General features: G+C 41.4%; 2 protein-coding genes across 2 annotated transcripts; one reads left to right on the top strand and one right to left on the bottom strand.

Annotated features, from left to right (window-relative positions):
* The first annotated feature begins 1,620 nt into the window (after positions 1-1,620).
* Positions 1,621-8,246, top strand: tpk2 (thiamin pyrophosphokinase 2). The gene is made up of 8 exons (XM_079239702.1): positions 1,621-1,780; positions 1,858-2,099; positions 3,246-3,309; positions 3,393-3,523; positions 3,608-3,726; positions 4,608-4,740; positions 4,830-4,926; positions 4,999-8,246. Exons 1-8 carry the CDS (start codon positions 1,711-1,713, stop codon positions 5,043-5,045), a joined length of 903 nt encoding a protein of 300 aa, XP_079095828.1. The 5' UTR covers positions 1,621-1,710; the 3' UTR covers positions 5,046-8,246.
* Positions 8,247-13,500: 5,254 nt separating this feature from the next.
* Positions 13,501-20,730, bottom strand: rhoaa (ras homolog gene family, member Aa). The gene is made up of 5 exons (XM_079239479.1): positions 20,672-20,730; positions 18,590-18,745; positions 17,274-17,394; positions 17,062-17,192; positions 13,501-14,964 (listed from the first exon to the last, which is right to left on the bottom strand). Exons 2-5 carry the CDS (start codon positions 18,743-18,745, stop codon positions 14,791-14,793), a joined length of 582 nt encoding a protein of 193 aa, XP_079095605.1. The 5' UTR covers positions 20,672-20,730; the 3' UTR covers positions 13,501-14,790.
* Between the last annotated feature and the right edge of the window lie 1,170 nt (positions 20,731-21,900).

Consider the following 21,900-nt stretch of genomic DNA (forward strand, 5'->3'; position numbering starts at 1 on the left):
GCTGCCCCCTACAGGCTGAACCGCACCAATGCTGCGTTCACGGACAACTACAAACTTCCAAAACTACACACTCAGGAAAACGTTCAGACAAACGCAAAAGAGGTTATTTTTTTCTGCCCATAACTAATTAGCCATTCATCACAATTTTTAAAAATATCTCGTGATACAATTTATTATAAACACTGAGAACATAAAGGTGCGTATAAAAACGTACGTATAAAAACAAACGGGTTATTCAAATTCCGAGCTGTTCTGAATACAGCATGGCATCTTTTTCTTTCTCCGAAAAGGAAAATGTTTTGTTTTTTTCCTTCGTTTTTCTGAATAAGCTTTCTTGAATAAACATTGCATTTCAATATATATTCATGAATTAGAATCAATACATTTATCAATAAAGTTCGCAAGATTAAAAAACTGAGCATGCGCATTCAGTCTGCGATGGCTCCCCAGTTTCATAGACATAATATACATAGACGCTGCATTGTATCACGCTGCTGACGTCTCATCGTGCCGCCATCTTGGATGGGTCTCCCATGCGCCTCCAATGCATTTATTTGTAAGGTGTAGGCCCAACCACAACAATAAATTCAACAAATTTTACCTGATTTTTCTCACAGTTTGGTTTGTTACAAAGGGCAGAGATATTGTTATGATACAGATCACTGTATGACATTAAAAACAACACTCTTTAATGCTAAAATATTTTTTTTATGCTATTTAACTAAGACATAAGGTAGCTACAATATAAATTAATGGATAAATGAATTTGATACTAACATGTTTGATTGTTTATTGATGCATTTGGATTTTTCTATCTATTTTTTATCTGGTCAAATAAATTATTATTCAACCTTGTGAAATGTAATTCCACACAATCTACTTTCAATATTTTGCCGGTTATAGTAACTGTATGCTGAACAAAATACAGGAATAGTTGCTGGCTTTCTCTTCACTATGGTTGACTCTTTCTTTTATTTACATTCATTAACTTATCAAAATAGAGATACAGTTGTACAAAGTCTGAAAATAAAGTATTGTATCAAAACTGTGCAATTCAGAAGTTACCCAGAAAAACACTCGGAGAACACAAACCTCCACCAAGGCCTTTAAAAAGTTCCTGGATCCAAACGGTGATCCAGATCACCACCAAAATTAATTCAGTTATTCCCTTTCCCCTTTCCAAGAAGTCCTGAAAATTTCATGAAAATCCGTCCATAAATTTAGTTATCTTAAACACAAACAGACAAACAGATAAAGCCAGTAAAAACATAACCTCCTTGTGGAGGTAATTATGCTACCATGTAAAACTCTCTTTGTGAAACATCAAGATCATATTTTTCCATAAACACCTCATAGAAGTAAAATTTATCATTTGCATTTAGTAGATTACTCACTGTGTTAACATTATTTATATACCAGTTATGTAGAAAAGTGTTTTGTTTGTGTGAAATGTAATAGTTATGTGGGGAAACTACGTTGATTCTGCAGCAAGACTCGAAAGCAGAGACCCATCCAATATGGCGGCGACGCTGGTTCACTCTCCAGCGCTTAATGAGACGTCTACGTATATATGATGTCTATGAGTTTTCAGTAGCTTCTTTCAGTCCAGTGTGTGGATGTTTGTAACTTCACCCAGCTGGACTTTAGGCTGAGCAGAGAGGCGGCCTGGTGGAGAGGGGGTTGTTGGTCTGGAGACACTGAAACCTAAACATGTCTTCCGGTCTGTGGTCAGAGAAAATCCTCCAACTCCTCCGCAGAATGAACAACTTTTATTTCCCAGGTAGGTGAGAAGAGTGAAAGTAAAACACGTGTCTGACGGCATGGAGGCAGCTGTAAAGAGTCCGTCTTTCCCCGCAGGCTCCTGTCGGACCAGCTGCTTCAGGTTTGAGGTGAATGGAGTTCAAGTCGGCTGGATTCCTCCTCCAGTCGCTTCTCTGTTGTCCCAGCACCCCCAGGTGTTCAGGTCACCCCAGGAGGGCGCTGTGGGTCTCTGCTCCAGTCTGGACTCCTACCAGAGGAGGTCGGAGGCTGTGGATGCTGTCCTGCAAACCCTCAGACAGGAAGACTCCCTGACCTGCCTGAAAGGATGGAGGGATGAGGTGAGGCTTCTGTCCCAGGTACAGATGAGCGACTGTGCTTTCTTTCTGTCCACATGCCAGGTAAACCTGTAGTAACATGTATGGATGCATGTGACAAAACAAAATGGCCAGAAAAACCCTAAATGTGCAATAAGTAAAGGATTTCCTGAATAAATGGTCTAAATTCTAGCTTCGATGGTGATAGTTGTGGAGGAGTTCTGCTCCTGTCTTCTCCCCAGCGTTGCTTCAGCTCTTTGAGGTTTGCAGCGTTGGCGTCTCTGCAGCTCCTGCATCTCAGTCCAGTCTGAACTTCATCTCAACAGCTTCACGTCATTCTGCTGTAGATGTGTTTGGGATCATGGTCCTGCAGCACGATGCAGTTTCAGACGGACAGATGGATTCAGATCCGATAGAAACCTTTGGTTTCTGGAGGAGCTCATGGTCCGCTGTGCCTTCAGAACAAGCCCACATCACCATCCTTCCACCACTGTGTTTGTCAGACAGTATGAGCTCATTGTTCCAGAAGCCTTGTGGTTTGTTCAGCTGCAGCGTTGCCAGTTTAAGCTGTGTTGCCATGTTCTCTGCAGAGAGAGGAGGCTTTCTCCTGCAAGCCGTCCTGATAAACCATGGTTTTAACGTGTTTAACGTGCCAGCTGAGGCCTGCAGAGTCTGAGATGTAGCCATGGTATCATGTTCTTCATTTTAAGACCAGGTAAAGATCAGATTATCTGTGTTTTCCCTGATACAGAGGACCTAGAACTGAAGAGGGTCCATTTTTTCTAGACTCGGAAGTTGTGGAGAAGATGAACATGTTCAAACTTTCTGAGAGTAGCAGAACTGCAAGCATTTACGTTTCATCATTTCATCCCTGAAGGAAGTCCTTAAAAGCAGTTGGGATCTTTTGGAAAAGAACAAACCAGACTTTCTACACCAGCTTCATCAATGTGTTTAGTCTTCCTCTGATTATTGGTTAAACTATTTATAACTAATATTTTATTATTAGATTTTTTTATTGAGATGAAAATAAACTCTTTTTGCCTGAACATGGTTTACTTGTTTTCCTTATCAGCTGTTCTGATGACACTCTCTGCTTTCTTCCACTGGAGTTAAACCTGGACTGTAAAATGTCTCCACATGTCGTTGCTTAGCAGCGTTCTTATCTTTCAGCGGTACAGTGTGATGCCCAGGTTCTCGGACCCTCCTCTGATGTGGATGGAAAGAGCAGCAACTAGTAAGTGTCTGCCAGCGGCGGTGGTTTCTCTCGTCTTGTCTCTGATGGCGATGGTTTGAGCCACCTGTGCCGCTACGCTGCAGGTCTCTTTGGGGTGAAGCGGTATGGCGTTCACATCAACGGCTACACAGTGAGTGAGACCGGGGAAGTCAGCATGTGGCTGGCTCGACGCTCCAACACCAAGCAGACGTATCCGGGACTGCTGGACAACATGGTGAGCCCACAGTGTGACCGACTCTGAGGACACAAGCTGGATTTCCTGCATGGATTAATCACCAGGTTGTGTTTTACCTGGCAGGCTGCAGGCGGTCTGGCTGCTGGGGTTGGCATCAAACACACCCTGATTAAAGAATGTCAGGAGGAGGCGTGTATCCCAGAAGACATCTCTGAGAAGGCTCATCCTGTAGGAACAGTAAGGTGAGCTCATCCCAGAGTCAGAGGACAAGTCTGTCGGTATCTCTCATTTGTCTTGATTAAAAATGAAAAGATCTGAACTCAGACTGAATGTATCGACCAACAAAAGCAGCTTGTCCCATCATCCTCATGTTTCCTCTCTCACATCTCTGTGGCCACATTAAGTCTCATGTGTTACAACAAAAATCCAACACGGCAGCAGCAGGAGATGAGATGGATGGTCAGACTGTCACCATGAAGAACAATAAAACAAACTCAGAAAACAGAAGGAGAAGAATGTATTAAACATTATAAATCGCAGAATGGGGCTTAATCAGTCAGAAACACGGTAGGCGGTCAACAGCTGCACAATCATCAGACGGTGAATAGACTCTCATTCTAACCCTCATTTATTTCATTTTTACAATTTTATATTATTTATTTTTTATATTTTATTATATTATGTTTTATTTTGTTGGTTTCTGATATAAATCCATCCTTATTTCAGCTCTTATTTAGTTACATTCACTTATTTATGTTATTTTATTTTTATTTTATTTGTTTGTGATATAAATCCATCTTTGTTTCAGGTGTTATTTAGTCACATTCTTTATTTTATTTTATTTGTGATAAAGGGCTGCACAGTGGTTAGCACTGTGACCCTGAATTGGATTAAGCAGTTAGTATAATGGATGAATGAATGAATATTTGTGATATAAATCCATCTTTGTTTCAGGTGTCATTTTGTCACATTCACTGTTTTAGCCCCACAGATTTTATGCTGCCTTGCAGGACAGAAGGTCTTTGCACACACAAACCGAACATGCAGAAACCTAAAATCACGGAGCTTCTAGACTCCAAACAAAACCCAGTCCAAGCAGCTCTATGTTGGATCTGTTTCCTAGCTACACCTATGAGGATGAAGAAGGGGTGTTTCCAGAGAGCCAGTTTGTCTTTGATCTGCAGCTTCCTCTGGAGTTCAAGCCCAGAGTCGGAGACGGAGAGGTGCAAGAGTTCTACCTGCTGCCTGTAGAGACGGTTAGCTTTCCTTATGTTTAACTCTGGTGATGGATGGCATTAAACTCGTGCAGTTTAATAAGAGAGGCATCTTCTGCTCGAGGTTCCAGGTGAAGGAGCTGCTGGCCACTGACGACTTCAAACCCAACTCTGCCATGGTCGTCTTGGACTTCCTCATCAGACACTCCTTCATTGAGCCGGACACGGGTTTGTGGCTGCTGGCTGGTGCCGTTTAAAATGAATCAACTGAATCCTCAACATCTCTTGTTTTCTTTTCAGAGCCTTGCTATCAGGATTTTGTGACGGGTCTCCATCAGACATTATAGCCCAAAGCTGAGGTCAGCATGCACGATGTGGGGCTCACGGTTCTCCCAGTAAATCACCGCAGAGACGCCAGAAACCACCAGGGCTGTTTACTGACTGGACCCGCTGGTACCTGGAGGCTGGACCAGAGAGTTTAGAGAGGAGGAGACAGGACTTGGAGACCATTTTAGTCAGATCAAACTGTCCTGTTTTATGGTAAAAATGTCCCTGATTAATCCATCCATCTTCCACCACTTATCCAGGGGCAGCAGCCTAAGCAGGGAAGCCCAGACTTCCCTCTCCCCAGCCACATTTGCCAACTCTGCGGGGGGGATCCCGAGGCGTTCCCAGGCCAGCCGAGAGATATAATCCCTCCAGCGTGTCCTGGGTCTTCCCCGGGGTCTCCTCCCAGAGGGACGTGCCTGGAACACCTCACCAGGGAGGTCCAGGAGGCATCCTGACCAGATGCCCGAGGCACCTCAACTGGTTCCTCTCGATGCGGAGGAGCAGCGGCTCTACTCTGATCTCCTCCCGGATGACCGAGCTCCTCACCCTATCTCTAAGGGAGAGCCCGGCCACCCTGCGGAGGAAACTCATTTCAGGTGTCTGTATACGAGATCTGGTTCTTTCGGTCACGACCCACAGCTCATGACCATAGGTGAGGGTAGGAACGTAGATCGACTGGTAAATCGAGAGCTTCGCCTTCTGACTCAGCTCCTTCTTCACCACGACAGACCGGCGCAGAGTCCGCATTACTGCAGACGCCGCACCGATCCGTCTGTCGATCTCGCGCTCCATCCTTCCCTCACTCGTGAACAAGACCTCCCACCTACCAAGACCTACGCCTGGTCAATCTTTTTCCCCAAAACATTGGGATGATGTGGAAAGGGTGAAGAAAAAGTGAGGTAATTATTGTTAGCTAAATGCAGTTCAAGGACAAAATCTTACCGACTCGAGGCAAATCCTTCCTCCGCTGATCCAACATCGGGTCAAGGAGGCAGCAGATTCAGCAGGAAAACCCAGACATCCCTCTCCCAGCTCCTGTTTGGTGAAACAGAGGTGTTCCCAGGCCAGGAGGGATATACGATCTCCCCAGGTTCCTGTCCTGGTTGGATATGCAGGAAAGACCTCCGAAGGGAGACGAGTGGGAAGCATCTAGTCATCCGAATGCACCCTCAGCCAAATCCTTTCAGTGTGGAGGAGCGATGGCTTCATGATGCTCATCTCCTGGCCTAACCCGAGTCCTACCACCCTCTGAAGGAAGCTCCTTTCAGCTGCTCATATCTCAGTCTGTTGGTCACTAAATCCAATGACCACAGATGAGGACTGGAACTGAGCTGGACCAGTAAATGTCTTCCAGTTGGTTCAGGTGCAGTGCAGCGCCCTCCTTACTGCTGACAAAGCACCCATCTGTCTGTCCATCTCCCCTCTGATATGCCATAACTCACCCACCTGAGATACTTAAACTCCCCCACTCGAGGCAAGGGGTCATCACTCCCCGTTATTTGTTCAGAACTATGACCACAGATTTAGACGGGCTGATTTTTATCCATTGGATTCAGGTGTGGGGCCATCCGGTGTGAACGGAAGGTTTTTAGAAGTCAACAGAAACGCATCATCGGCATAAAAAAGAAATGAAGAGGATTTGTCCCAAACTGAAAGAAAAAAATTACTGTGTGTTAACAAGAACTAAGTATGGGTTCAGCACGCAGCTGTCAGGAGGGGTCCAGGGCTCTTCGGTAGTTGCATTAAGGGGGTCCTCTTGGAAACCAGACCTTCCAGTTGTTCAAAAGCCTGCATCATTGATGGTATGGAGACGACTTCCGCCCAGCACGGGGAGCGTGCGCCTCTGTGAAGCCTCCGTTACTGCTGACCTTCTTCAGAAGACGTCTTATTTCCGCAGGAAAAACCGCAGAGTGGACCCATAGTCCTGGTCCTCACAGTTTCCTGCAGGTTTTAGAGGTTTCCCCTCACTGCAACACACCTGATTCAGACTCAGACCCGGTGAACTGACCTGCCGGCAGCAGATCCGTCACCCAGAGACAACGTCATAAGCATTAAATGACTGTAGCACAGATAAAAGCCTGATTCATCAAGTAAGAGACAAGCTAATTAAAAAAACTATGAGTTTAGATCTTTCTGGAAGCTCGGTGTTGGTTTAGATCTTTCCGGAAGCTCGGTGTTGGTTTAGATCTTTCCTGAAGCTCGGTGTTGGTTTAGATCTTTCCTGAAGCTCGGTGTTGGTTTAGATCTTTCCGGAAGCTCGGTGTTGGTTTAGATCTTTCCGGAAGCTCGGTGTTGGTTTAGATCTTTCCGGAAGCTCGGTGTTGGTTTAGATCTTTCCGGAAGCTCGGTGTTGGTTTAGATCTTTCCGGAAGCTCGGTGTTGGTTTAGATCTTTCCGGAAGCTCGGTGTTGGTTTAGATCTTTCCGGAAGCTCGGTGTTGGTTTAGATCTTTCCGGAAGCTCGGTGTTGGTTTAGATCTTTCCGGAAGCTCGGTGTTGGTTTAGATCTTTCCGGAAGCTCGGTGTTGGTTTAGATCTTTCCGGAAGCTCGGTGTTGGTTTAGATCTTTCCGGAAGCTCGGTGTTGGTTTAGATCTTTCCGGAAGCTCGGTGTTGGTTTAGATCTTTCCGGAAGCTCGGTGTTAGTTTAAAAGAGAAGTGATAAGCTCACCTTTCTGAACCTGCAGCTGACATCATGTTGCTCAGCTTCCCCTCAGACGTTGGATTGGTAATGTTCCTGCTGATTCACTGGATTCACATTTCTTGACATTTTTCGCAGCATTATTAGACTTGAGTTGTATTTTGAGTTCATCAGTCGTGAATTTTTACTTTCCACACTCCTTTAAGTCTTAAGACAAACAGCAGCTGTTTTTTACTGGAGAAAACTGATGTCTTTCAGCCTAATAAACAACTAAAATCAATGTTTGCACTTTATTTATGATGCAGAAGGGATTGCCCATAGATCAGATGTGTTTTGTTTTACCATGTCAACTGTAAATTAAACTGATCCCTCGGCTGAAAAAGGGTTCTGCCTTCCTGTTAAAAGAGTTTTCCCTTTTCACCGTCTCCTCATGCAGCTCCGGATGGAGGGTTGAATCCAAGTGAAGATCCCATGCAATGTGTTGGTTTCTCTTAACTAGGCGACTTGTTGTGAATTGGCTTGAACTGTTGTGTCTGTAAAGGGCTCTGAGATGACATTGTTAGGTGGTGCTATACAAATAAGCTGAGATGAATAAAAAAAGTGCAATTTGTGAACTGTATTTTCTGCATAAGTACTGCTGTTTTCTAAGTAGCACTAATCTTGTAACAACAAACTTCCATTTAACACTTTCTTTTCATAATATCGTATCAGGATATCAATAATCAGACTGGTGTCCAGGATGCTGCTCAGAAATCGTTGAATGCAGCCGACAGCATGACTGGGACATTTTGAACTTCTAGGAAAAGTCAGAGAAGACAACGGACCTGCAGAGGTTCTGATTCTGATCTTCAGTTTAACAACAAACCTAAAACTGTAGAATCACTGACATGAAAATGGAGGCCACTCAGGTAAAAAGAGCCAAATTTCAGAGTAATTCCCCACTAACACTGGATGTATTGGTGGGATGTGTACGTTCAAATCATTCTGATGCATTTCTTATTGCTGCCAGGGAACATTTTCAGGATTTAAAAAAAAAAAGTTGCATCTGATTAATTTCTAAAAAATATATGAAACCCCAGGGAGAGCTCAGACCTCCTGCAAACAGCTCATTTCCAGCCGATGTTCTGGTCCTACATCCATCTTATATGGATCCACTCTCAGATTCCAGATCCATTGGTAATGAATCCACATCATCTCGGCTACATTGTGATGTTTGTTGCACGCAGAAGGTTGTTCCGGTTCTGGATGGTGGTATCCAGAATCAATAACTCGCTCCTTTGTCTGGGAGGTGTTGAGGATGAGACTGTTCGTGGAGCGCCATGTTTCTGTCCACCTGTCGTTCTGGTCCATGCTCCTGACCAGTGAACTGTAATGGGATTAATAAGAACTCAGTTAACTTGTCCCCTGATAGAAACTTTTGGCATCTTTGCATTTCTGTTATTTTACTTGCCCCCAGTGACAGACACAGCTGCCATCTTTTCCCTCATTTTCAGCTGAATCACCTCCTTTCTTCTTAGTTTCCATTAACATCTCCAGTTGGGAACATGGGTCCAACATTAAGACCTTCAACTGCAGATGTTTAAGCTAGCTTTTAGTCATATCCATGATTTTTTACTCTTCAACCAAATAGAAACAGTTCAGGAACATCTGGGAGAGCAGAATCCAGATGTTCTGCCTGAGGAATTTGGTAAACTTTTGGATTTTTGCAAGAGAACATCTCTGCAGACTGGAAAGGGGAGAAAAAAGCCGTAGACAGGGACATCAGAGGACAGCTGGTGGGTTTCCTCAAGATTAAACATGAATTTTATATTTACCGACAACGTAAAAGTCCAAACATAGAAATGGACCCCTGCAGAGAAGTGACTGAAGTCCAAATACAGACCTTCTAATTCTGATGCTCTTTCCTGGTCCAAAACCACCACAGCGCTGGTCAGGCAGCTCCTCTTCCTGCTCAGAAAGGAACACCTCAACACCTGCTGACCTTCTACTGCTCCACCTGCTGACCTACGCCTTCACAGCGTGGCATTCCAGCTGCACGGTGGACAACAGGAAGAGGCTACAGAGGGTGCTAAACGCAGCACAGCAGGTCGTCGGCTGCCCTCTCCATCTGATGTCCGTACCTCACGCTGCCTCGGCAGGGCAGGAACGTCATAAAGGACACAACTCATCCTGGCTTTCATCTTTGTGACCTGCTGCCTTCAGACAGACGCTGCAGGTCTTTACAGACCAGAACAAATTGGTTTAAAGACAACTTTTACCCAAAGGGATCACTGTCCTGAACTCAGATCTCCACCAACAAACCTTAAGACAGTCTGGCACAGTGTCTTCTTCCAGAATACTGCCTGTTTTTGTGTTGTTAGTGTCACTGAGGGCGTTTTAGGGAGTTACTTTTAAAATTCATTGTACTAATGTAGGATGACAATTAATGCTATTTATCTACCTAATCACAAAGTATATAAAAAAAAAACTTACAATTACAGTATATCCAGGCTATATAAAATATAATGTAAAAACAGACAAAAGGTATGAAAGGAAATCAGAACTTATGATGAAACTGCAGATTAAATATGTGGAAATCCGCCATACATCCACCAGCTCACAGATGAGATAAACGCTTCTTTCCTGAAGCAGCTTCAGCTTGTATTTTTCCGGAGATATGATGGAATAACTTATAGGTGTCATCACCCAGAAATGACACTTTTTTCAAGTTAAAACGTGTGTATTGGTGTTGACCAGAAGCGGTAACATCCCCAGAAGCCTTTCTTTTGAAGACGTTGAGTTTTTCCGTCTGGCCGTTTTGTTCGCAGCAAAACTGTCCACAAGGCTGAAGTCTTAAAAACGCTGTTTTTTTTATTTGTCCCAGGATTTCGTCATCCTGGGGAGCTAATTGCATAAACACACTCCTTTCTACACCTAAACACACCTGCTGGGTCTGTCTCAGGCGCCGTTATCAACAAGCTGTGAGAAGATGTGGAAACAGCGGTCGATTGTCTGCTGCCAAAACCAACACGGGATGTTTTCCTCTGCCTTCATCAGCGGACCAAACTACCAGGATGGATTACATTATTTTTTGCTGATAATACACCTGCATCTCTGCTGGATTTAGGAAACATTTAGGAAAAAAACAGGCCCTTCTATGTTTTTCAAAATCTCAGAAGAATTTTATTATGAATAAAGGATCAGAAAAATCACTTTAATAAAATTTGTTTTGATTTCATAAGTTTTTAAAAAATGTTTTTAAAACACTTATAGGACAGTGGAGACATGGAAAGACCAGGTTAGGAATCCTTTAAATACACAATTTATTACTGACAACACTTGCAGGAGTTGCATCGTGCCTCAACTATCTGCAGGGAGGAAATGTCCAGTGGAAAGACAATTACTTAGTCAAGGTGTTTATAGCTGGTAAAAAGCAAAAAAAAAAAGATCAATAAATGCAGATTACAGAAGGAGTCTGTATAAAGGCAACGTTTACAGTCAGACTACGACTGCTTTTTGAGACAAGTGAGGAAAAACAGACTTTATTCAAAGCAGAAAAGTGATGAGACGATGGTCTGAGAGGACAACAAGCAGAAAGGAACCCCAACATGTTCATACGCTGAGATTTTCTGGCTTCTCGTCTCTGTTTTGGTATGCTTTTATTCATATTTACTGGTTTCTGCACTCATAAAAACTTTAAATACCTTTTAACAAAACTGAAAGAGACAAAAACAGCAGAGGCAGAATTTGGTCTTGTTAGATTTATTTCCTTTAGAATACAGTAAAAAAGATGACTGCAGAAAGGTGACGAAAAACTGGAATATAAAAGTATTTCTCATACAAATAACCAATCCTCTTAGAGATGCTTGCAGTAAAGAAATCAACATTACTCATGTTTTCATGCCTAAATGACACTGACCTATTGTCTTATACGTTTGTGCAAATAATACAGGGTTAGCCAGTAGAATATCACAACGTTAAAGGAACATAAAATGCTATACAACGCAGGGAAAGTACAGAAAGAAAACACGCCAAGCGGAGCTGCTAACCGTCATGCATGCAGTAAAACGTAGGCTTCAACAGCACTCATCTCACCACCATCCCTCACCAGGAGCTTCCAGTAACCTCCACTTACTGGAGTTATTTCAGATCATGACCACGACTTAACTCTTAAAATAAACCCAAATCACAGAAAAATGTCTGAAAAATAACAACATGAAGGCAGTTTTATGCTAAGATCCCCATCATGACCTCACGTTATGGATTTCAGGTTGAAAGCGGCAGAAAACACGGCTCGGTTTGACTCAAATAAAACCGTGTTTCCCATTCAGATCGGTCTGAATTAAACTGCTGGTTGAGACGCTTTCAGACACTGCAGCTTCAGATCCTCCATTTACTCAAACTAAAGCACCAACACGAATATTTCCCATTCTAATCAGACATGGGCTCGACTGTCCACTGACTGAGTGAAAAACGAGACGATCCCTTTTCATCACAGAGTTCTGCCTTAAAAAAGGCAAACGGAGTTTCATTTCCTGCCGTAGGCATGCTGAGTCGGACTGAGTGTGTAGATGGCCTGATAACCGATGCAATAAATGTTAGATGGTCTGATAACCGATGTAATAAATGTTAGATGGTCTGATAACCGATGTAATAAATGTTAGATGGCCTGATAACCGATGTAATAAATGTTAGATGGTCTGATAACCGATGTAATAAATGTTAGATGGCCTGATAACCGATGCAATAAATGTTAGATGGTCTGATAACCGATGTAATAAATGTTAGATGGTCTGATAACCGATGTAATAAATGTTAGATGGTCTGATAACCAATGTAATAAATGTTAGATGGTCTGATAACCGATGTAATAAATGTTAGATGGTCTGATAACCGATGTAATAAATGTTAGATGGCCTGATAACCGATGTAATAAATGTTAGATGGTCTGATAACCGATGTAATAAATGTTAGATGGTCTGATAACCGATGTAATAAATGTTAGATGGTCTGATAACCGATGTAATAAATGTTAGATGGCCTGATAACCGATGTAATAAATGTTAGATGGTCTGATAACCGATGTAATAAATGTTAGATGGCCTGATAACCGATGTAATAAATGTTAGATGGTCTGATAACCGATGTAATAAATGTTAGATGGTCTGATAACCGATGTAATAAATGTTAGATGGCCTGATAACCGATGTAATAAATGTTAGATGGTCTGATAACCGATGTAATAAATGTTAGATGGTCTGATAACCGATGTAATAAATGTTAGATGGTCTGATAACCGATGTAATAAATGTTAGATGGTCTGATAACCGATGTAATAAATGTTAGATGGCCTGATAACCGATGTAATAAATGTTAGATGGCCTGATAACCGATGTAATAAATGTTAGATGGTCTGATAACCGATGTAATAAATGTTAGATGGTCTGATAACCGATGTAATAAATGTTAGATGGTCTGATAACCGATGTAATAAATGTTAGATGGTCTGATAACCGATGTAATAAATGTTAGATGGTCTGATAACCGATGTAATAAATGTTAGATGGTCTGATAACCGATGTAATAAATGTTAGATGGTCTGATAACCGATGTAATAAATGTTAGATGGTCTGATAACCGATGTAATAAATGTTAGATGGTCTGATAACCGATGTAATAAATGTTAGATGGCCTGATAACCGATGTAATAAATGTTAGATGGTCTGATAACCGATGTAATAAATGTTAGATGGTCTGATAACCGATGTAATAAATGTTAGATGGTCTGATAACCGATGTAATAAATGTTAGATGGTCTGATAACCGATGTAATAAATGTTAGATGGCCTGATAACCGATGTAATAAATGTTAGATGGTCTGATAACCGATGTAATAAATGTTAGATGGTCTGATAACCGATGTAATAAATGTTAGATGGTCTGATAACCGATGTAATAAATGTTAGATGGTCTGATAACCGATGCAATAAATGTTAGATGGTCTGATAACTGATGTAATAAATGTTAGATGGTCTGATAACCGATGTAATAAATGTTAGATGGTCTGATAACCGATGTAATAAATGTTAGATGGTCTGATAACTGATGTAATAAATGTTAGATGGTCTGATAACCGATGCAATTAGCTAAATGTTTACTAAACTGAAGCGCAGAACCAAGCGAGCTTAGAAGTAACAACATGGTCCTCGTTGATATGACTTTTAAAGATCCTTTTACTGTTCAATGACAGCAAAGCTTAAAGTAACTCAGAACATAATGTTCATAAAGACTGGCCATATTTCCACCCAGTACGTATACTGGGAAGCATGTAAGAAGTCATTTTGATGCAGGGCTTCCTTACTTTGGCCTCTTTACATGCCTAATGCTTCCACATGAGGCATTTAGGGGACATCACCAAGTTTCAGCTGCAAAACTAACCTTGCAACAAGACGTTTCCACTGCTGACATGAATAAACTAATATTCTTCTACATCCACATGCAGTTTGTGGGATGAAAAAAGGCCGATAAACCCAGTTTATACTCTTAAAGTTCTGGCTTGAAAGTCGTGTTTAGATCTGAAAAATGGCTGTGATAATGAAACTTGTACATCCAAACTACATTTCCATAAGCGAGTAACTTAGTTTGAGTCTGCAGAAAATAAAGGAAAAATGAAAACTCGCATAACAACAATAATGATAAAAGGTATTACTATGTTTAGACCTGGTGCAAAATATAAATACAGCTCTGCCTTTGTTTGGCGGGTGATTCATGTCTGGTTAGCTGAGAAACAAGTGCAGCCACGCTGCGAGCCACAGAAGATGATTAGTAAGGCAGGAACACACTGATGGAAACGCACAAACCAGGAGGATGAGGACCAGCGGACTCCGAGACGTTTCCGTCTCCGTGTTCGCTGGAATTCAGCTCTAATGATCTGCCAGGAAAGATTATATCATTTTATTTGATGGCTAAAATATATAACTGACTTAAATGATTATTTTCCCTTCTTCTTATGTTTCTTTTTTCCCTTTGGCCTTTTTTTAACTCGTCTCCATCACGCTGTATTAAAATCACTAAAGTCACACATCAGACCCAGAAAGAAGGTTGTTGCCCACCCTCCCCGTCCCCGCCTCCCTGGCTTGAGGCTCTATAGCAGGGCGCAGCCGCCCTTCTTTCCTCGCCTCTTGGCCTGCAGCGCCGCCCTGGTGGCCATCTCAAACACATCCCTCACGCCGTCCTTCGTCTTGGCAGAGCACTCCAGGTAGCCAAAGGCGCTGATCCGGTGAGCCATGTCCCTCGCCTCCTCCGACTTAACTGGCTCCTGTTCATGGAAAGCAGAATTATGAGCATCTATTCACGTACAACAGAACAAAAATCATAAATAAACTCCTAAACAATCTTCAGCTATGAAACGGGTTCCTGCTGGGAAGCAGTGAGCCGGGTCCGCTCGCATGACATCCAGCTGCCAATCAGGATGAACTGCAGGTCTGTTCATCATCACAACTTCTGGCCTGTTGACTGTGGAAGAAGATCCGAAGATACGGGGAGGAAAAACCAGGAGAAACTGCTCTAGAGGGTGAGAGGGTCCAGCAGCCAATCAGAATCTCCCTCACTGACCGACCTGACGCTGATTCAGGAACCCACAGAAACACATGCTGAATAACAGGGAAAACACTAAAGAGCCTGTTCCAAACGACCAGGTGTATCAAACCCTGATAAGGAGAAGACATCTGGACTTTACTTGGATTTTTGTTCATTTTCAGGGAATAACACACAATTTATGGCATTAACATGGAGTCACTGACTCATTCCTTTGGAAGTGATTTAATCTCACAATTCGGCAGAATTAGGGGCGTGTCTTTTTGACTGACAGGTACCCGTTACCGGCTGCAAGAAGGCAGCGTGTAGAACAACCGGCTAACAGCGTGACTTAGCTTTAACCCACCTACCTCAGTTAGCTCTTAGCTACAGGCTAGTCAGAGCTGGCAGTCATCTACCAGCTCCCATCGCCCCTAACAGCCTACCTCTTTGTATGTTCCGGGAGCGACGGCTGCAAGGTGGCTCAATGAGCTTTTCAGAAACATAACGGAGGCTCCGTCCATCTTTTACACACAGCCCATGAGCCGGGGATGCACCTTCTACCTACACTATGTCTATAGTCTGTGCTCTTCTTTAGTCTGGCGGGCCACACATCCGCTGTACTGCTCAACAGACTCCCCCTTCAGTTTCTGGTAGTTCTACTATATTCCCTCTGTCAGGACACAGATCCACAACAAACTCAAAATGAACCAAATTACGAACATAAAGGGCTAAAAACCAGAAAAAATGCTCCTCATCCACCTTTAGCACAGAGTGTAAATGCTGCAGCCACAAGCCGGGCCTTGCTCTGCTTCCAGACACACTGTAAAGCACTTTAACATGAAATATGACAGAAAAATTATGCTCAGAATTTCTTACTGACCTAAATACATGCAATGTGTTAAAAGCGCCAGGACTCCAGGTTCCTCACAGATATTTGTCACAGCAACACAGGAAATTTTAATTTAACCCTTTAAAACTTCCAGGGTTTTGTGCGTTTTATCTCTGCAGTTTAAAACTAAACACTATAAAGTCTACTTAAATCCAAAGAGCATATTTATCCTGGTTTTGGCAACTAAATGTGCATCACAGTAAACACGAGGGGTGGGAAAATCGAATAAAAAATCTGGATTTTTTTGCTTCAAAATTTAAAATCCATTTTTTGTTTTAAAAAAAAAAAAAAAAAAAAAAAAAGATTTTTTTTCAAATAAATACAAATCCATCAAAGTTTTTGTTATTTTTATTATTTATATTGATCTTTTTACTTGTCTTCTTGGGCGTTATAGCAGCAGAATGCTGATCTGGCTACTGTGTTGTTTACTCCGAATTGAAATAAAGAAAAATGACGAGCAAAAAAAAGTTTTATACATTTTTTTGGTTTTTAATCTACAAACATCAGCAATATTAAAGAATTGTGTGAATCGCAATTTAAATCGAATCAGCACCCAAAAAAATCGGAATCGAATCGAGACAAAAGCATATCGTCAGAGCCCTAGTAAACACACTGAATTAAAAGTGTAAATGCATCTTTATTTGAGAGACAAAGTAGCTAGATGTCAGTCCTTTTAGATTTCAGAAACCATTTCTTATGAAGACAATCTAATTTCAGTGGTTTGAACATAAGTCACTGAGATATGGAGCTGAAATCTGCATCTTAAACACACATGCAGCTGCTTCTACGGGACAGACATTTTCTCATGTTTCTTTTGGTTTAGTTAAATAAAAAAGTTCCCAGTCCAATAAAAACATGAAGTGGTAACATAACCCTCCTCTGGCAGGCCAGGTGTGATCCGTAAAGTGTGTGAGAAGATGTAAAGCAGCTCCATGAAGCTTCACTGACCTGCTTCATCTTGGCCAGCTCTCTGCGCGTGTGCTCATCATTTCGCAGGTCTTTCTTGTTCCCCACCAGAATTATGGGTACGTTGGGACAAAAATGTTTGACCTCTGGAGTCCACTTCTCTGGAATGTTCTCTGTACGAAGCAGGGTGGACATTGTAAGCATGGCGTAGGTGTAAACAAAGTGAAAGCAATAATGCCGAGCAGGAAACCCACCTAAGCTGTCAGGGCTGTCAATAGAGAAACACATGAGGATGACATCAGTGTCGGGATAAGAGAGAGGCCTCAGGCGGTCATAGTCTTCCTGACCGGCTGTGTCCCACAGAGCCAGCTCCACCTGTAGGAACAGAGCACCAAGCTGCTGCGTTAGGTCTGAGTACGACATAAACACATCTACACCGGCTGATTCATGGAGGAGATTAGAGGTCAGACGAAAGGACCAGCAGCGTGTAGTTCATTCATCTCGACAACGATAACATTCTGTTGCAGTCAATAATATCAGAAGTTTCTTTATTTCCACAGCTCTGTGTCGGACATCTGATATCCTGCTAAAGGACAGCTGAAAGTCCAAGCTAGATGTTTTAATGGCTTTCTAACTTTTCTCCTCAGGTTGAAAAGAAAACAGTTTTATAATGTAGTTCCCAGAAAGAAGCCTAGATGGAGGTCCTGTAGCCTTTTCCAGGTTTGTTCTCTGAGAAATTCAGGGTAGATATAGGATTTATTTACTCTGTACACAACAGACTTAACTCCTAGTACTTTACTTTGTTTCTATATTATTTTGTTATGTTGGCATCAAAAAATAGAAAGAGATAAAGTTTAGGGTGCATTCACACCAGTATGACTGTGGACTCTGTTAATACGAGAAACACAAGAAGAAAATGGGTTCATCTGTTGGTTAACGCAGAACAACTTTGGTTTCTAGCAGCTACATAACGACTAAACATCAGAACCAAGCACTCCTGGGTTGGTCACATTTCCATCAGACTTTTACTGAAATTTCCCACGCATGCTCCTGCCAAGATGGTGATGGTAGGAACCGCCCACCAAGCTTCAGTTCAGTTCTTCAGAAACCTACGAGTGATGTCACGGAGGCTCCGCCCACCTCTTTATACACAGTCTATGGTCCGACTGCGAGCCATTTCCCCGGTTAAGAACAGCCCATCAACCCACATGCACACGTTTTGGTTGTGTTCCCACGATGCTCTGAACCCACAGCGCACTTTGTTTTGTAGTTCGCTCCCTGTATTTAGTCAGAAACAGACCAAAACCTGCGTTTGTAGGTGGACCGAGTCCGCTCCTTTGATCTGGATCAGAATTTGTTTCACAAACACCAAACCAAGTGGACTTTCCCATCAAACGGACTGGGACATTGCAACTTTGCAGGAGTGGATCCGTTTCTCATGAGATCATGTGACCTGGTGTGCTCTGCTTTACGGCTCCTCTCTATAAAACCCAGAGGCTCTGCTTTGTGCTGCTTTTCCCTCCTCTGCCAATTAAAGATTGTCAGGGTTGACAAACTCATAGCAGCTTACCTGTTTCCCATCCACCTCGATATCTGCCACGTAGTTCTCAAACACAGTGGGAACGTAGACTTCAGGGAACTGATCCTTGCTGAACACGATGAGGAGACACGTCTTTCCACAGGCTCCATCACCGACTATAACCAGTTTCTTTCTGATCGCAGCCATCTGAAAGACAACAGATTAAGCAGGGTTATTCACACCAAAATGACATAAATAACTTTCATTTTAACCAGAGTGGAGTGATTCTGTAAAAGGAAACTAAAAAACTTCTGACTCATGATGTAGAAAGGCTGAACAGGAAGTACTGGTGTGCAATCAGTGTGAAAACGTTGTGGGAAATTGGCTAAAGTAGCCGCTTTGGAAGCTGTATGCATGTCTGACAAATATTTCCTTAAAGTTATGAGCAAACTAATAACAGTCTGAAGATTTCATCACAGAATATCACAAGTTGCTCTTTGGTAACAATGATGTTGCTGCAATTCATCTTGACCAGCTGCTGTTTCCAGTCCAACCACACGTAGACTGCAGCAATGAAAGGAGTTAAATTACCAACAAGATGATGAAGCTGGAACAAGGGCAGCTGTTTCCAAGGCTCACTTAATATTTTTCTCCCAAGGAACAAGGCTTTCTTATCTGTTCAAGTGGTCTTAAGGCCTTCTGATGGTTTTTAAAAGTTCTTCTTTGGACATTGGCCACTCTATCGCTTGTTTTTTGTTCAATCTTTGTACCCGACCAAGACCAAGGGACCAAGTGGTCTGAAAGAGCTGTTAGCTGAAACCTTGGCATATCTCAACATGGTATGGAGTGTTTCCTTGAAACTGGGCAAGCAGAGGACAAAAGGAGAAGTGACAGGACTGAGAAAAAAAAAACAGCAGATAAACAGGATCTGAAAGTGATGTCCTGAATAAATAGGAACAAATCCAGCAAATATCTGAACCAAGACCTGAGTGACGCATCTAAACCTCCCGTTGCTGAAGCATCATCAGAATCAGTCACCATGGAAGAGTGGATGTCAAAAAAAACGCTGAAGTATGCCACATAACACAAGAACTGGACTGAAAATTAGTGGCAACAGGTCAGAATCCTTCCTCATCAGAGCCTGGATCTCAACATTAGTGAAGAAGTGTTGGATCATCTGGACAAAGAACTGGGGGGGAAAAAAAGCAGCAAACAGCCAAAGAAGAGCTTTGTAAAGTCCTTCAAGAAGTCTGGAGAACTATTCCTGAGATTTAACTTCCATGTAGGCTTGATATCAAGCATGATGTTGGCACCACTCTTTGTTAGAAATAAGTACATATTAAAAAATGTATAAAAAATAAAACACAACTTATTTGTATTATGAAAATAATACAATAACATAACATTGTAAAACGCATCACTCTTATTCCTTTAATTAAAAGTCCTTTTTTTATATACAGGTTTATAAATCTTGTAATAAATTTGAGCATTTTATCATCTCATGAGATTGACACTCATAAAGGTTTTATTATAAAACAGATAACTGATGATAAAACGAGACATTTCTCTAAAATCATCATTTGCTTTAGGTTTAAAAGATTTTTACCAAAAGAGGTCATTTTAGCAGATGGTTTACCTGACAGTTTCCTTTCAGATTGCTCACTAGCTCTCTGTGACCCCTTCATATGAGATTGTTGAGGTTTTAATGTGAACATAATTCAGGTTTAAAGCTCTTTAGCTAACTGGTACATGGCCCATTTAGCAAGTCTGCGTGTATTTTAAATTCTCTTATTCACACACATTCTTCTTTACTATCAACAGTAATTCTAATTAACAGATAAACTTTGGAAAAAACAAACCAACTAACTAGATGTCATTCTAATGTTTAACTTTCAGATATTTTGGTGTTTGGAAGATATTCCTTCCGGAAGTGGAATGTCAGCTAACAAGAAGCTAACTGTTAGCATGCTAACTTTACATAGTTTTCTGGTTCCGCCAGACCTTTGTCGAGCGTAAACTAAACATGTTCAAACCGCCTCATTCTAACAGTGTCACCAACATACAAACTAACTGAATAGAAAAGTGTTCCCAAAATCACTTTAAAAGTTTCAACGCTTTAAATTAGATACTCGCCTTTCTTTAGTTTTCCTGTTGGACCCAGCAGTCCCACCCCCGATACTGCGTGAAGCCGCCACCCAAACGCTCTACTTTCAGCCAATGGGAGAAGTCGGATCATGAGTGACAAGTGAGGTGTCCAATCAACAGCCATCACACAGCGGCAAAGGGCGAGAGACATAGATAGAGAGAGAAATAGACAGAGAGAGAGAGAGAGAGAGAGAAAGCGAGAGACAGAGAGAGAGAGAGAGAAAAAACCCTTGCTCTATATTGTGTGCGCGTACCACAAATAGTGTAACTTTGTTTATTGCTGTCTTTTTGTACCCTGACTTGTTTTACAATCTTTAATAGTTAAATAAATAATTTAAAAAAACATGTGTGTACGTATGCGCGTGTGTGTATCAATACCTGATCCATACTATTGACACGATAGGGACACAAATTCCATCAGTCATTTTTTTAAAGTCTCAGTCCAAATGCAACATTATGCAAGACTTAAGTTGTGAAATTCCTGGAAAAAGTAATGTGTTTTTTTCAGCCCCAGTTCTATGGCCATAAAAAAGAGCGTATACTTAGATTATGTATCAATTGTAATTATTGCAGCTACTCAGTATTATGATAAACTGCAACAACTCATTGACAAAAAATGCCCTATTTAGTCTTTTCATAAGTACAGTATGCATTTGCAGTCTGAACCTCACTTTTTCTATTGATTGTCTGAATTATTCAGCAGTTTAAAAAAAAAAAACATTCAAAGCGAAATTCTTATACAAAATATTTATTTTTTCAATAAATTACTTTCTATCATTTAAAATGTTGGTAAATTTCTTCTTTCACTATCTAAATGGAAAAACACATTGTTTGGCAAGTCTGTATGTTTTTTTTTCCCAACAAAACTTTATTGAAACCACAAAAAAGACAAATTATCCAAACAGTATTGAACAACTGGATACAATAAGTCAACACAGATAAGACAAACAAGGTTATATACTAATTATTTAGAATCCAGCTTAAAGCAAGAACAAAAACATGAGACGATACAATTTTATGCGACAATAAAATATAAAGTATAAATTATGAAGAGGACACAATTAAATACACAATTAAAATATTTTCATAAAAATTAAGAAGCCTCATATTCTTCATATTGTTTTTTAATGGGTTTCGTAATTTAAAAAGTGAGTTAATTTCCATTTGGAATAAGGGAAACAGCAATTGTTTGAGGAATCTTTGTTTATGAATAAAAA

This window comes from Telmatherina bonti, assembly GCF_933228915.1.
Source record: "Telmatherina bonti genome assembly, chromosome: 4".
Lineage (NCBI taxonomy): Eukaryota > Metazoa > Chordata > Actinopteri > Atheriniformes > Telmatherinidae > Telmatherina > Telmatherina bonti.

Coding starts and splice junctions, on each gene's coding strand:
- tpk2 (XM_079239702.1), top strand. CDS start 1,711: ATGTCTTCCGGTCTGTGGTCAGAGAAAATCCTCCAACTCCTCCGCAGA. Junction 3,310..3,392: donor GATGGAAAGAGCAGCAACTA/GTAAGTGTCTGC, acceptor GCTACGCTGCAG/GTCTCTTTGGGGTGAAGCGG. Junction 3,727..4,607: donor CATCCTGTAGGAACAGTAAG/GTGAGCTCATCC, acceptor TCTGTTTCCTAG/CTACACCTATGAGGATGAAG.
- rhoaa (XM_079239479.1), bottom strand. CDS start 18,745: ATGGCTGCGATCAGAAAGAAACTGGTTATAGTCGGTGATGGAGCCTGT. Junction 17,395..18,589: donor TCGAGGTGGATGGGAAACAG/GTAAGCTGCTAT, acceptor CTGTTCCTACAG/GTGGAGCTGGCTCTGTGGGA. Junction 14,965..17,061: donor AGCTGGCCAAGATGAAGCAG/GTCAGTGAAGCT, acceptor TTCCATGAACAG/GAGCCAGTTAAGTCGGAGGA.